Source organism: Vipera berus (assembly GCF_964194415.1).
Source record: "Vipera berus genome assembly, chromosome: W".
Classification (NCBI taxonomy): domain Eukaryota; kingdom Metazoa; phylum Chordata; class Lepidosauria; order Squamata; family Viperidae; genus Vipera; species Vipera berus.
The window spans coordinates 21,966,535-21,981,550 of record NC_138210.1 but is presented as its reverse complement, the minus strand read 5'-3'; the positions used below and the strand labels follow the sequence as shown (position 1 = coordinate 21,981,550).

Genomic DNA, 15,016 nt, shown 5'->3' with positions numbered 1-15,016 from the left:
CCCCCGAGTACGAGGTCGCCAGCATCAGGGATTCCCGTTGGCTGAAAGGCCGTTTCCAGTACCTGATTGAATGGAAAGGTTACGGACCAGAGGACTTCACCTGGGAAGACGCGACAGCCGTTCATGCCCCTGCGTTGGTGACCGCTTTTCATGAACAATTTCCATCCCGACCGCATCCGGATCGGCAGACCCAGGGGAAGGGCCCTGCGGTGCGGGATAGTGTTGTGATTCAGGGTCAGCCTGTGGGTTTGGCAGTTGGGTCGGACGACTCAGAGGAGGAGGGGGGTGTTGAAGACCTTGCTGAGGGGGTTGAAGATCTTGCTGATGATAGCCCTCAGGCAGGCCCCTCCCACTTGGTCACCACGGAGACCCAGCTGTGTGAGCCTGACAGTGTGGATGAAGATGACCCACAGCTGGCCCTGTTCAAGGACGCCCGACGCAGAAGGCAGTCAATTAGGAGTAAACAGAGGAAGGCAATGGGGCTTCTTGGAAGGAGGCAGAGAGAAGCCACGCCCTGAACTCTATATAAGGGGAATGTGTGGGGAGGGCTGGTTTGCTGAAGGCAACCGCTCGGATAGTGTTTCAAAGCTCCTGTTTCTTGGTTCGTGTCTTGTTTGTTTTTGTAGTAATAAATTTGGCAGGCGTAATTCCAGCCTCTTGCCGTTTGTAAAGGGGTTGCCTTTTCTGCAGGGCCGGTAGCAGGCTGGTACAGAACACTTGTAGAATTTTAAGCATAACTTTACTAGCATGAGAAATGAGTGCAATGGTGCGATAGTTTGAACATTCTTTGGCACTGCCTTTCTTTGGAATTGGAATGTAAAATGATCTTTTCCAATCCTGTGGCCACTGTTGAGTTTTCCAAATTTGCTGGCAAATTGAGTGTAGCACTTTTACTGCATCGTCTTTTAAGATTTTGAATAGCTCAGCTGGAATACTGTCACCTCCACTAGCTTTGTTGTTGCTCAGCTTTTCTAAGGCCCACTTCACTTCACATTCTAGGATGTCTGGCTCAAGGTCAGTGACCACCTCATTGTGATTATCAGGGACGTTAAGCTCATTCTTGTATAGTTCTTCTGTGTAATTTTGCCACCACTTCTTAATCTCTTCTGCCTCTGTTAGGTCCCTGCCATTTTGGTCCTTTATCATGCCCATTTTTGCATGAAACGTACCTTTCATCTCTCCAATTTTCTTGAAAAGATCTCTGGTCCTCCCTATTCTATTGTTTTCTTCTATTTCTTTGCATTGTTCATTTAAGAAGGCATTCTTACCTCTTCTAGCTATTCTTTGGAATTCTGCATTTAATTGGGCATATCTTTCTTTTTCTCCCTTGCCTTTCGCTTCCCTCCTTTCCTCAGCTATTTGCAAAGCTTCCTCAGACAGCAATTTTGCTTTCTTGCATTTCTTTTTCTTTGGGATGGTTTTGGTTGCTACCTGTTGTACAATGTTGCGAACCTCTGTCCATAGTTCTTCAGGCACTCTATCAGATCCAATTCCTTAAATCTATTTGTCACCTCAACTGTATATTCAACAGAGATATGATTTAATTCATACCTGACTGGCCTAGCGCTTTTCCCTACTTTCTTTAATTTAAGCCTAAACTTTGCAACAAGAAGCTCATGGTCTGAGCCACAGTCAGCTCCTGGTCTTGTTTTTACTGACTGTATAGAGCTTCTCCATCTTTGGCTGCAGAGCATATAGTCAATCTGATTTCTGTGCTGACCGTCTGGTGATGTCCATGTGTAAAGCCGTCTCTTGGGTTGTTGGAAAAGAGTGTTTGCTATGACCATCATATTCTCTTGACAAAATTCTATCAGCCTGTGCCCTGCTTCATTTTGTACTCCAAGGCCAAACTTGCCTGTTATTCCCGTTATCTTTTGGCTTCCTACTTTAGCATTCCAATCCCCCATGATGATAAGGACATCATTTTTGGGTGTTAGTTCTATAAGGTGCTGTAGGGCTTCATAGAACCGGTCAATTTCATCCTCTTCAGCACCGGTGGTTGGGGCATAGACTTGGACTACTGTGATATTGAATGGTTTGCCTTGGATTTGAACTGAGATCATTCTGTCATTTTGAGGATTGTATCCCAGTATTGCTTTTCCTATTTTTTTATTGACTATGAAGGCTACTCCATTTCTTCTGAGGGATTCTTGCCCGCAGTAGTATACCTGATGGTCATCTGAATTAAATTCACCCATTCCTGTCCATTTTAGTTCGCTGATACCTAAGATGTCAATGTTTAGTCTTGTCATCTCTTGTTTGACCACGTCCAGCTTTCCTTGATTCATGGATCTTACATTCCAGGTTCCTATGGAGAAAAAATCTTTACAGCATCGGACTTTCCTTTCACCACCAGACATATCCACAGCTGAGCGTCCTTTCGGCTTTGGCCCAGTCGCTTCATTCTTTCTGGCGCTACTAGTACTAGCTCTCTGCTCTTCCCCAGTAGCATATTGGACGCCTTCCGACCTGAGGGGCTCATCTTCCAGCGTCATATCGTTTCGCCTTTTGGTACTGTCCATAGGGTTTTCATGGCAAAGATACTGGAGTGGTTTGCCATTTCCTTCTCCAGTGGATCACGTTTTGTCAGAACTCTCTGCTATGACCTTTCCGTCTTGGGTGGCCCTGCACGGCATAGCTCATAGCTTCATTGAATTACGCAAGCCCCTTCGCCACGACAAGGCAGTAATCCATGAAGGGGATAAATATTTACAGAGTTCAAAATAACCATTTAAATGTCTATTTTTTGTCATTATTGTAGATGAATATTATTTAATATGTTAGCTGGAAATGTGTAAGAAGCAGACGGAAAGAGTGTAACCTCATAGTACCTCAGCCAATGGGGAAAGAGGAGGGTTGTGCAGCCGGGCAAGGGTTCTATAAAGAAGCCCATATTTTGGGTTAGAACTTTGAAGAGAACCAAGCTTTGAAAGCTTCTCTTCCACTTATTGCAATAAATGTTAGACACAAAAATAGTCACAAATTGAAATTCACTCTGTGTTACAAATAGAAGTTTATTAGACTTCACAACAAAGTCTAAAAAGTAACTGTTTGCAAAGCGTGGTGGATTCAGGAAGGCAAACAATGTAGCCAAACACTGAACCACACCCCAAATTCCAAAATCACATATTATACATCCTATCGCGATGCCCCATTCCCTCCCCCATGGCCCCATTGGCTTAGGCTTTGGAGGTTACAATCTATCAGAAGCACCTAAACAGAATACATTATCTCTGCCCCTGTTTGCTTACATTATACTAATAAGATCCCTCCCCTACTATCCTGTTTCTAGAGGAGAGATGTCTCCCATGTTCTACACCTGCCAGGGGTACCAGGCACCAGAAGGTACTTAAAAACAATTCCTAGATAGTGACTCACATTTGGGCTCCATAGTAACTCCTGTTCTCCCCCTCCCTCCACTTGAGGCCTGTATTTTTCCCCATATTCTCAAAGCATCTACTCAAGCAATTGATTATAAAATGATTATTATAAAATATAAAATATGATTACATGATAATACTAAAAGCATATATATTTTTATTTTTAAACTTCCTCGCTACTTCCAGTTATCTTCCACATAAACAAAACAAAAAGGCCTTCACTGTGTCTTGGCTGGTTATTGGTCAGGTGAGATTGCTTCTGGTCATGAAGGAAAGTAAAGAGGAAGTGTACAAAGGTAATTGTTTAAGCAAACATAGTCTTGTCCTTAAGGTAGATGTTGATTGGGATAGCCATATCCTGTCTGTGAAACTACTGGTACTTCATATAATTTTCTTCTGTAAACTGTTGTCTGATAAGAATGTGCAGGATGTAACCATATAAGGAACAATGTATAACAATGTATAACTAGTAATTAGAGGTGTATAAATATGTCTGTTCATGACCCTTGGGGTTCAGACCCTTTGCTTTGTTTAAGTCTGTGGGAATGGCCATTTTTTGGCCTCTCAACCTTCAGCTTTCCCAAACGTTTCTTATCGGCCTCTACGTGAATTACAGTGATGAGTACACTCTCCTGGTTTGCACAGGACGGTATGTGGGAGGTTTGGGAAACGCTATGATAGAGCTTTCACATATATCTTTTAGTATCTTGTTTTTGTAATGATCTCATAGGCACCTGAGTAGTTCTCACTATGTATCCAATTATCACTATGTATCCTATTTTTTTGTTATTGATGGGGTTTATGTAATGTTGTATTTGGTATTCAGAAAGAGGAGGTGAATAAAAGTTCAGCGGGCAGTTGCTCAGGGAGTTTTTTTGGAGAGACGAGGCTGCCTGGCTGGTTCAGAACATCTCTATTGACCCAGGTCTGAATTCTTTTCTCTACTAAGCCTTCTGAACCTGAGCAATAAACCTTTCCTTTCCTGAAGAGCTTGTGTCTCTTCTTTCTACAACAAAAGTAGCCAGGAACACATAACAACCTTATCTGGTGAAACGTTGAGGTTTGTGGGAACATGGGTTGAGGGCACACCTAAAGGGCGTAAAGGTAGGCGGGCCCTATCTGATGAGCTGATAGATCGAGGTTCATCAAAAGTGGCTCCTCCTCTCTCCGAAGGCACCAGCAACAGGGATAAGCTTATGGTAATTGTGACGACTGCGGGGTTGACCAGGAGCAGCACGCCCGCCTGCTGCAGCCGATAACGCCCCGTACAAATCTCGCGAGACAAAACAACAACAACTCGAGCGCAGTTTCATAATAACGGCTGCTATATATATATCTCTGGAAATTCTCAGTCACTCTAGTCATGCTTCTCCCAAAGGTGCTTTTCCAAAAGAAGCTGAGAAGCTTCTTGGATGAGAAGCAAAACGTTTTCAAATAAAAAAGCCCAAGAAAGTCCAATTGCCTTTTGGAAAAACACTTTTAAAACAACCGCTGCTCTAGCAACCGTACAGAACACAATCATACGTAAAACCCACTTCCCACTCGATCGCGCCCCGATGCCTGAGTTTTAAAGAACGAGACACAGCAGTCCCCGCCTCTAAAGGTGGGACTTCTGGGTCGGTTTAAGCTTCTCGGTCATGACGACAGAGTGTCAACATGTAAGATGGCGGCTCATCACCGGCAGACTACGGCGGGGCGGCGGAAAGTGCAGGTGAAGGAGGCGAAAGGGGTCTTTGGTCAAGAGGGGAAACTGAAGCGATGGCGGGGGAGGCTCGTGAAGATCGTGATGTTCGAGTTACGCTGCGTGAGGAGACGAATGAGCGAGCGGCGTGATGGTTTGGCGGGAAGAGCAAGGGGCGAAGGGCCGGATGGTCCCGATTGTAGCCAGCCTTCTTCACCTCGTTTCCATCTGTGGAGCCTCGCCTTGTATCATCTCTCGGCTCTGCGTGCCCCACCCTAGGTCCGGAGGGCGTCAGGTTGAAAGCGGGTCGGCGTTTTGTGCTGCTTGGAGGTGTAAGGTTTTCTACCATGTCGTGTTGTCAGGCTATAAGAGTGGCGTTTTTTTCCCTGGCCCCAAACTACTAAACGAACAAACTAAAGCAACTCCGAAGCCCTTTCACCTCCGAACTGGGTGGACCACTGCCTAGAATCCATTGGAGTTGGGCGGCTAAATTTTAAATTAATACATAATTTCACAGGTTTAATATGAGAGATGGGGGGGAGTTTCAAGTAAGGACTTGCTTGAAATCTCCATTCTGCCGTGAAACTCAGTGAGGGACCTGGTGCTCTTACACTTTCTAGCTTAGCCTACCTTACAGAAGATAGTGGAATATTGATAAGGTGTCTCCACCTGCAGTCCTGAGTCTTGTTGCAGTGTACTATGTGTTTTTGCAGTGGAGAACTTTGCTGAAAAATAGCAAAATCTGGCAGGGATATGATTAACTTGGAATAGGTTTCTCTCTCTGGTCACATTTTGTTCAGGCCATTAGTGACAACTTTATTAAATTTATATGCTGCCCATCTCGCTTAGAAGCTCAGTAACTAGCTTTCCACTCCTGCAGGCACTATACTAAACCACTCCCAATGCTGTTTAAGTGATTGTCTTAGAACTTGATAGTATCAGTTATCAGCTTTTCCAATTCCCCATCCTTTTCCTAGTGACTCAAGATCATCTTGTTGCTTTTCTCCCTCCCCATAAAAGGTAAAAAATAGCTTGCCTTCTGCTGCAGCTCAGTGTATTTCTCATGCTAGTTTTGAGTATAACCAGGGCTTTTTTTGTCATAGAACACCCAGAGCGGAGTTCTGGCACCTTTTTTGGATAGAAGGGTAGGCAAGGCAGGGTTGTATGAGTGTGTGAGTTCCAGCACCCTTTTTTTTTTTTACAAAAAAAACACTGAGTATAACTGTTCCTTGAAAAGAAGTACATCTGGATAAGTATTGTTTATCTGGATCCTCTGACAGCTGCAGGTTAAAAACCAGCAGATTGGGGTATATACAGTAATAGCGGTCAAGACTAGATTAGAGCTCCCACAGTGGTGGATACAGTGGATATAAAAAGTCTACACACGCCTGTTAAAGTGCCAGGTTTTTGAGATGTAAAAAATCAGACCAAGATAAATCATTTATTTTTCCCCCACCTTTAATATAACCTATAAGCTGTACAATTCAAATGAAAAATATTTTAGGGGAAAAAACTTACAATAACATGGTTGCATATGTGTGCACGCTCTTTAAGTTTGTTGAAGTACCTTTTGATTTTATGACAACATTCAGGCTTTTGGGATAGGAGCCTATCAGCATGGCACATCTTGCCTTGGGAATCTTTGCCCACTCTGTCAAAGTCCTTACCAGCCCTGGTTCCACAAATGATAAATGATGGTCAACAAGGTAGCTAGCTAGGCAGGAATGTTCTGACCAGTATTTATTGGTGGCAAATAACAGCAAATAAATTCAGCACTGGGAGTGACTTGCTCCCAGTGCCTTATATACAGGCAATCCCCTTAGCTCCACCCCACATCCAACCAGCCAGCATCCGGCGACCGTCCCTAAAACCAGCATTGATGGCCTCCGCCTACCCCCTCCAGCATTGTCTCCAGCAGTCCAGCATGCAGCCAGGAGCCTCAGCTGTTCAGCGGCCGGAGAGAGAGCAGTCAGCATGCAGCCGGGAGCCTCAGCTGTTCGGCGGTCAGGCGGAGGGATTCCCGGGCATAGGGGGATTCCCTGGCGTGTAGGAGACACATGCGATTAATCGCCCGCTGTAGCAGATAGTTTAGCCAACCCCCCCTCCCGGCTTCCTGAGATACTGTCGGTGGAACCTCCTCACCAGTCGACGAGCCTGAACGTCTGCTTCCCCCACCCATGAGGCCTCTTTGACAGGGTATCCCTTCCACTGCACCAGGTACTGCAACCGGCCCTGCCGGAGCCAGGAGTCCGATATCTCCTGCACCTCATAATGGTCCTCCGTAACGGGCCCCAGGGCTTTTGTTACAGGCCTCAAGGGGGTCCCCTCTACCGATTTCAGCAGGCTGGAATGGAAGACCGGATGTATCTTCCCCAGGAACCGGGGTAGCTGTAGCTGTACGGCTACCGGGTTGATGATCTGTGTGATCTGGAATGGCCGTAGGTATTTCGGTCCCAGCTTTTTGCATGGCACCCTCAAGCGGAGGTACTTGGTTGATAAATATACCATGTCCCCCACCCGAGAAGGTTTTTGGGGCATCCTTTTCTTGTCTGCCTGCACCTTTGCGGCCTCCGCTCGTACTAAGGCCCTCTTCACATCCCCCAAAACCCCCCTAATGTGGGCTATCCAGTCCTGGGGTTGACGGGGAGGGGTCCCGCTGCAAACACTTGGGGATCGGCATGAAGTCCAGACCATGTACAACCTGGAAGGGGGTAAAACCAGTACTGCTGTGTACTGCATTATTGTATGCCACTTCTGCAAATGGTAACATGTCAGCCCAGTCGTTCTGCTGATAGACGTAGCACCGTAGATATCGCTCCACCATTGTGTTGGCCCATTCTGCTGCCCCATTGGTACTGGGGTGGTACGCCGAGCTGAATCCCTGAGATGACCCGATGGAACGGATGAACTCACGCCAGAAGCGGGCTGTAAATTGCACCCCCCGATCCGAGATTATCCGCCAGGGCACTCTGTGCAGGCGATATACCTGCGTGATGAACATCTTAGCGAGTTTCCGCGCAGATGGTAACCCCTTACATGGTACAAAATGGGCCTGCTTGGAGAAAAGGTCGACTACCATCCAGATCACTGTGTAACCACGGCTCTCCGGCAGTTCCACGACAAAGTCCATCGCTATCTCCTCCAATGGTTGGGTTGGATCTGTCACCTTCTGCAGCATTCTTGGTGGCCTCCCAGTACGAGGCTTTGCAGTGGCACACACAGGGCAGCCCCATATGTAGGCTTCAATATCCGTCTTCATCTGGGGCCACCAGAATTGGCGTCTCGCTAGGTGCAGGGTCTTGAGGAATCCGAAGTGTCCTGCCTGCTTTACATCATGGCATCTTTGCAATGCCCTTATCCTATCACCCTTCCATGCCAGTCCATCCCTTTTTGTTAGCAGGGCTTGGTGGTCCCACAGCCAGGGATCGTCCTGGGTGGCCTTCTGCAGTTTACCAGGTTGCTGGCCGGGTGGCGTGCAACCACTTGCGCCACCACTTGCCTGAAGGGAGGCATAATGGCTTGTACTACCTCCTTCCGCTTGCTCTTATATTGGGGCATGCGTGACAGTGCATCTGCCAGAAAGTTTTTTCCCCCTGGTACAGTAACCGAAAGCAGAAGCGCTGAAAGTATTGCACCCACCGTGTTTTGGGGACAGGCACCGTGGTGTCTGCAAAGCCTCCAGGTTTTTGTGATCCATCCACACCTGAAACAGTTCCTTTGTGCCCTCCAGGAAATGTCACCACATCGCCAATGCCCGCCGTACGGTGAACGCCTCCTCCCATATTGCCCATGCTCATTCTGTATCTGTTAGCTTACAGGAGGTGTAGGCACAGGGCTGTAACGTCCCTTGGCTGTTCCTCTGGAGTAACACTGCTTCCACCGCAACGTCGCTGGTGTCGGCTTGTACGAAGAACGGCAAGTCGGGATTCGGATGCAGTAGAATCAGCTCCTTAGCAAAGAGGGCCTTCAGGTCCTCAAAGGCCTTTTGGCAAGCCAACGACCACGCCAGAGGTTGACCGGGGTGTGGCTTGGCCGTTGCTTGTCAGGTACGGAGCAGGTCCATTAGGGGTAAGGTGATGACAGCAAAGGAGGGGATGAACTGCTGGTAAAAATTGGCAAACCCCAAGAAGCTTTGCAGCTGACGGCAGGTTCTTGGGGCCTGCCACTCCAGTACAGCCCCGACTACCTGAGTCCATCTTCACCCCTCCCCCGATATTCGGTACCCTAGGTAATCCAACCGGGTTTGGTGGAACTCACACTTAGAGAGCTTCACATATAGTTGGGCCCTCAGCAGTTTTTCCAACACCTGTTGTACTAGTCAGATGTGGTCTGCCTTGTTGGAGGAGTAGATCAGGATGTCCAAATACACAAGCACCCCGTGGTACAAGTGTTCACGCAAAACCTCGTTAATGAGTTGCATGAATACCACAGGGGCTCCCTGCAAACCGAATGGCATGACTCAAAACTGGTAGCTGCCTAATGGACAGTTGAATGCCGTCTTGCACTTGTCTCCTTTTTTGATTCGGACTCTGTAATACGCTTCCCTAAGGTCGAGTTTTGTAAACACCTTCCCCTTGGCCAGATGGGCCAATAGGTCCTTCATCAAAGGTAAGGGGTACATGTTCTCGACACAAACCCCGTTGATGCCGCAAAAGTCTACACACAGGCGTAGGGATCCACCCTTCTTCTCCTTGAAGAGCACTGGAGCTGCAATGTATGATCTTGCCGGTTGGATGAAACCCCTTGCCAAGTTCTTATCAATATATTATCTCAGTTCCTTCATCTCTTTAGGTGTCATGGCATACATCCGGAGCTTCAGCAGTTTGGCCCCCAGCAGGATGTCGATGGCACAATTGGCCGGTGAGGAGGTAGTGCATCACATTCATGCTCGCTGTACCTCAGCAAGGTCGGCGTACACCTCCAGGAAGGGGACCATCCCCCTCGTGCTCTCCTGTTCTACGAGTGCCTCCCTGGCGCTCTCTCCTCCTTTGCTTGTTCCTGGGCAGGCAGTCAGGGGCCAACACCAATCCATAGCTTACGGTAGCCCCCTTCCCACCAAATCGTGGGACCCCACTTGTCTAGCCATGCTAGCCCCAAAATAACAGCCTCAGTCATGGAGGGGACCATGATGAATCAGAGGACTTCCCAATGGGCCCCCATCTCTAGCCTTAGCCGGTGCCCCTCCCAGGAGGGAACCATCCACCTGCTGAAACCGGGTTTGGCCAGCTGCCTTACTCTGATCCCTACCTCCGCCACTACGGATTTGCTGATCAGGTAATGGGTGCAACTGGAATCTATCAGGTCCCTGTACTTCCCATGATGCCCTGTTTGTGGACTCGTCAAGACGATGGGGATGACAATTGGTCGTATGGGTTCACTCACCATCGGATCCTCCGTCACCTCGTCCTCGCTGTCATGGGCCACCAGTTGGTATCGCATGGCAGTAGTCGCCTCCTCCGAGATACCCATTCGAGGGATGGACCCCTCCGCCTGATGCGCTGCCTGCAGCTTCTCTGGGATCCGCTTGGGTGTGCCCCCGGACTTCCCATGGGGCCACTGGTTGATGGGGACCGGGCACTCCGCTACCCGATGTCCCAGCTGGTTGCAACGAAAACATCTAATCGACGGTCGGGGTTTGACCCCAGGGGAACCCAGCCCAGGACCCTGGGCCCTTCGTCCATCATCCCTTGCTTTTTCCATAGCCTTATGCAACACTGGTGGACCCTCCCCCTTTGCCCGGAATTCCCGCAGGCCTGCATCTAGGTCCACCACCACACGAAACCAGTCCTGTAGCCGACTTGGGGTGCCTCGGAAGACACATGCCTGGCGCAGGTCTCGGTCCAAACCAGCCCGGAAGTGGTGGATCAGGAAACGTTCAGGCTACGACTGTAGCCTACCGGCCACCCTCCGGAACTCACGCACATACTTGACTGCGGACCGGCCCTGCTGCTTCAGCGCCAGCAGTTCCCCTTCGGCCCGTTGGGTGCGTCAGACGTCTTCAAAACGGGACCGCAGACTGTCCAGAAATAACCGGCATCAGCCAGCTCTCTCTGTGGTCGCTATATAGATCTGCTGCCCATTCCGCGGCTTCACCTTGTAGCCCTGCTGTTATCGCCACCATCAATGCCCACTGGGATGGGTAAAAGCGGGCATATTGGTGCACATGGCTAATAACCTGGCAGAGAAACATGGCCAACCGATCCGGGTCTCTATCAAAGGTCGCCTTCAACGGTGGAGGGCCCCAGGCCATCCCTTGACCCCATGGCCCCCAAGGGCCAACCCGGACCGTGCAGCGCATCCATTGCAGGTGTAGAACGCCGGGCCAAGGATCCATCAGCTGGGACTGGTTGCCTGGTAGGGGCTCTGCCTGGAGCCATCAATGACCTGCCGTCCCATGGTGGCCGCGATTGTCCTGTCTGTATGCCCTGGTTAGGGGCCCCTGCCACCGGGGTGTGAGGAGTGTGGCTGGCCCCTACCTTCAACCTTGGGCTAGCCAATCGGAACCAGGTTGGCCCCGCCTGGGTTGGCTGTATCGGCATCTGTGGCCACGAAGTTGTCTCGGATCCCGCCTCCACCCTTGGCCATAGGGGGGGATCCTGAACCCCAGCCTCACCAAACCTGTCTCTTGCGCATCCAGTGTGTATCGTCTGGGAGCCATGGAATAACTCCAATCGTCGTTGTCATCCTCAGTCAAACGCCTCTCTCTCCACTCCATCATGGGGCCTACCGCACCCGGTGGTTTTCCCGGGCCAGTAGCCAAGTCGGTAACAGCTGAACTGTGCCACTATTCCCCTGAGGCCCCTGCATCTTGTGCCACCCCTGCAGATGTCTGGGTATTGCTCACCAGACCTGCAGGTCGAGCCTCAAGCACTTTGGGCCGTGCCACTGGTTCATCACCTCCATTTCCCTCAGCAGGACTCGGTGCGGCCACCTCAGCTGTCTCTTCTCCGTCACCCAGAGGTGCCACTTCCTGTGTCCCTTCAGCCATTCCCTAAAGAAGCACAAGGGTAATGGGGAGGAATAAATAAAGCAGTGCTGACTTCTGTCAGAGTCCTTACCAGCCCTGGTTCCACAAATGATAAATGATGGTCAACAAGGTAGCTGGCTAGGCAGGAACATTCTGACCAGTGTTTATTGATGGCAAATAACAGCAAATAAAGTCAGCACTGGGAGTGACGCTCCCAGTGCCTTATATACAGGCAATCCCCTTAGCTCCACCCCCCATCCAACCAGCCAGCATCTGGCGCCCGTCCCTATTTATTCGGACATTCCACCTCTTGCTATGGGGGGTGAACTATTACCCCCCGTAGATAGGGCTCGCAACTTGGGAGTCCTCCTAGATTCACGGCTCACCTTGGAAGACCATATAGGAGCTGTGACTAGGGGGGCTTTCGCCCAGGTTCGCCTGGTGCGCCAGTTGCGGCCCTATCTAAGCCGGGATGATTTATGCACGGTCACTCATGCGCTCGTGGCCTCTCGTCTGGACTACTGCAACGCTCTCTACATGGGGCTGCCCTTGAGGACCACCCGGAAGCTCCAACTGGTACAGAATGCAGCCGCGAGAGTTGTGTTGGGAGTCTCCCGATACTCCCACGTTACACCTTGGCTCCGTGAGCTGCATTGGTTACCAGTTGCCTTCCGGGTGAGATTCAAGGTACTAGTAATGGTGTTCAAAGCCCTCCATGGCAGGGGGCCGGAGTACCTCAGGGAACATCTGCTGCCGGCATCAAGCTCCCTGCGCCCTGTGCGTTCCCACAGAGAGGGCCTCCTCAGGGTGCCACCGATCAGAGAATGTCGATTGGTGGCCCCCAGGGGGAGAGCCTTCTCTGTGGGCGCTCCGGAGCTGTGGAATCAGTTACCGGTAGAGCTCCGGATGGCGCCCGATCTTCGCTCCTTTCGTCGCGATCTCAAGACGTTTTTGTTTGTACAAGCCGGCCTAGCCTGATGGGGATTGGTGGGGTTTTTTATTTTTTGTATTCTTAATTTTATCTTTGGGGTTTTATAATTGTATATCAATTGTTTTAAAATTGGGCAATCATTTAATTTCTTTTTAATATTTGTATTTTGTATTTTACTCTTGCCCTGTGAACCGCCCTGAGTCCTCAGGGAGAAGGGCGGTATAGAAATATTATTAAATTAAATTAAATTAAATTAAAACCAGCATTGCTGGCCTCCGCTTCCCCCCTCCAGCATTGTCTCCAGCAGTCCAGCATGTAGCCAGGAGCCTCAGCTGTTTGGTGGGAGAGAGAGCAGTCAGCATGCAGCCAGGAGCCTCGGGCAAAGGGGGATTCCCTGGTTGTCAGGCAATGACATCAGCAGCTTTCTGTCCAACTGCGGACTCCCTCGGCTGTCTCCTTTTCCCTTCCCTGAAGTGGCAAGCCCATGGGACTTGACACACTCTTCCTTGCAAAAGTGCTTCAAATCTGAGAGATTACAAGGGCATCTCCTGTGCACAGCCCTCTTCAGGTCACCCCACAGATTTTCAATTGGATTCAGGTCCAGGCTCTGGATGGGCCATTCCAAAACTTTGAATCTTCTTCTGGTAAAGCCATTCTTTTGTTGATTTGGAGGTATGCTTTGGGTGGTTGTGTTGAAAGGTGAAATTTCTTTTCATCTTCAGCATTTTAGCATAGGCCTGAAGGTTTTCTGCCAAAACTGACTGATACTTGGAACTGTTCCTAATTCCCTTCACCTTAACTAAAGCCCCAGTTCCAGCTGAAGAAAAGCAGCACCAAAGGATAATGCTGTCACCACCAAGCTTCACTGTGGGTATGGTGTACTTTTGGTGATGTGTAGTGTTTTTTTTATGCCCAAAAAGCTCAACCTTGGTCTCATCAGACCATAACACTTTTTCCCCACATGCTTTTGTCAGACTTGATGTAGGTTTTTGCAAAATGAGCCCAGCTTGTGTGTTTTTCTTTGTAAGAAAAGGCTTCCATCTTGCCACTCTACCCCACATCCCAGACATACGAATACAGGAGATTGTTGTCACATGTACTGTAGTACACAACCAGTACTTGCCAGAAATTCCTGCAGCTCCTTTAAATGTTCCTGTAGGCCTCTTGGCTGCCTTTGAGACCAGTTTTGTTGTTTCATCAATTTTGGAGGGACATCCAGTTTTTGGTAATGTCACTGCTGTGCCATACTTTCTCCACTTGTTGATGACTGTCTTCACTGTGTTCCATGGTATATCCAATGCCTGGAAATTGTTTTGTACCCTTCTCCTGGCTGATACCTTCCAACAATGAGATCCCTTTGATGCTTTGTAACCTCTTTGCAGAACATGGCTTTTGCTGTCAGAGGCAACTGAGTTTTTTTATTCCCCCCCCCCCCCCAAAAGATTTCGGTTGGTTTTTCAGTTGAATTGTACAGCTTATATGTTTATATTAAAGATGGGGGGAAAAATCTGAATTTATTTTGATCTGATTTTTTTACATCTCACAAACCTGGCATTTTAACCAGTGTGTAGACTTTTTATATCCACTGTATAATGGTAATTCTCACATTTTTTCTGGAGCTTTAGGCTTTTCTTTCATTATAGCTTTCCATATTGGGATACCTTTATTATTTATATCACTCTGCCTAGATGACCAGAGGAATGAATGCTAATAGAAATATTGCCAAAAGTAGGGCTATTAATCAGTGTAATTACACAGTTGGATAGGGCAGATTAGGCATTCAAGTCTAACCCTATGATCAGTGTGGAAATTAAAGTATTCATGATGTAGAATCAGTGATCAGCATGCTTGAGGAAATGGCTAGGTTTGCAGAAGTACAGCAAACATTGTTTAAAAAAATGTCTCCCCATGCACTCTAGTGAGGATAGCCTAATAAGTCTAGAATATGTTGAAGAAAGAAACTGGTCTGAGCAGAAAACAAAGTGAAAGGAACTGCTTCTAGTTTCTACAGTTACTATTCCTGCAATACATTGCAGGAATAATAGGTGTAGAAATAA

General features: G+C 48.6%; 1 protein-coding gene across 1 annotated transcript in view; it reads left to right on the top strand.

Moving 5' to 3' along the window:
* Positions 1-5,019: 5,019 nt before the first annotated feature.
* The window catches only part of LOC308676658 (WD repeat-containing protein 48-like), a 62,713-nt gene continuing 52,716 nt past the window's right edge, over positions 5,020-15,016 (top strand). The window contains exon 1 of the mRNA XM_081342644.1: positions 5,020-5,091. Coding sequence (XP_081198770.1) covers positions 5,044-5,091 — 48 coding nt within the window. The 5' untranslated portion in view covers positions 5,020-5,043. The remainder of the gene's footprint in view (positions 5,092-15,016) is intronic.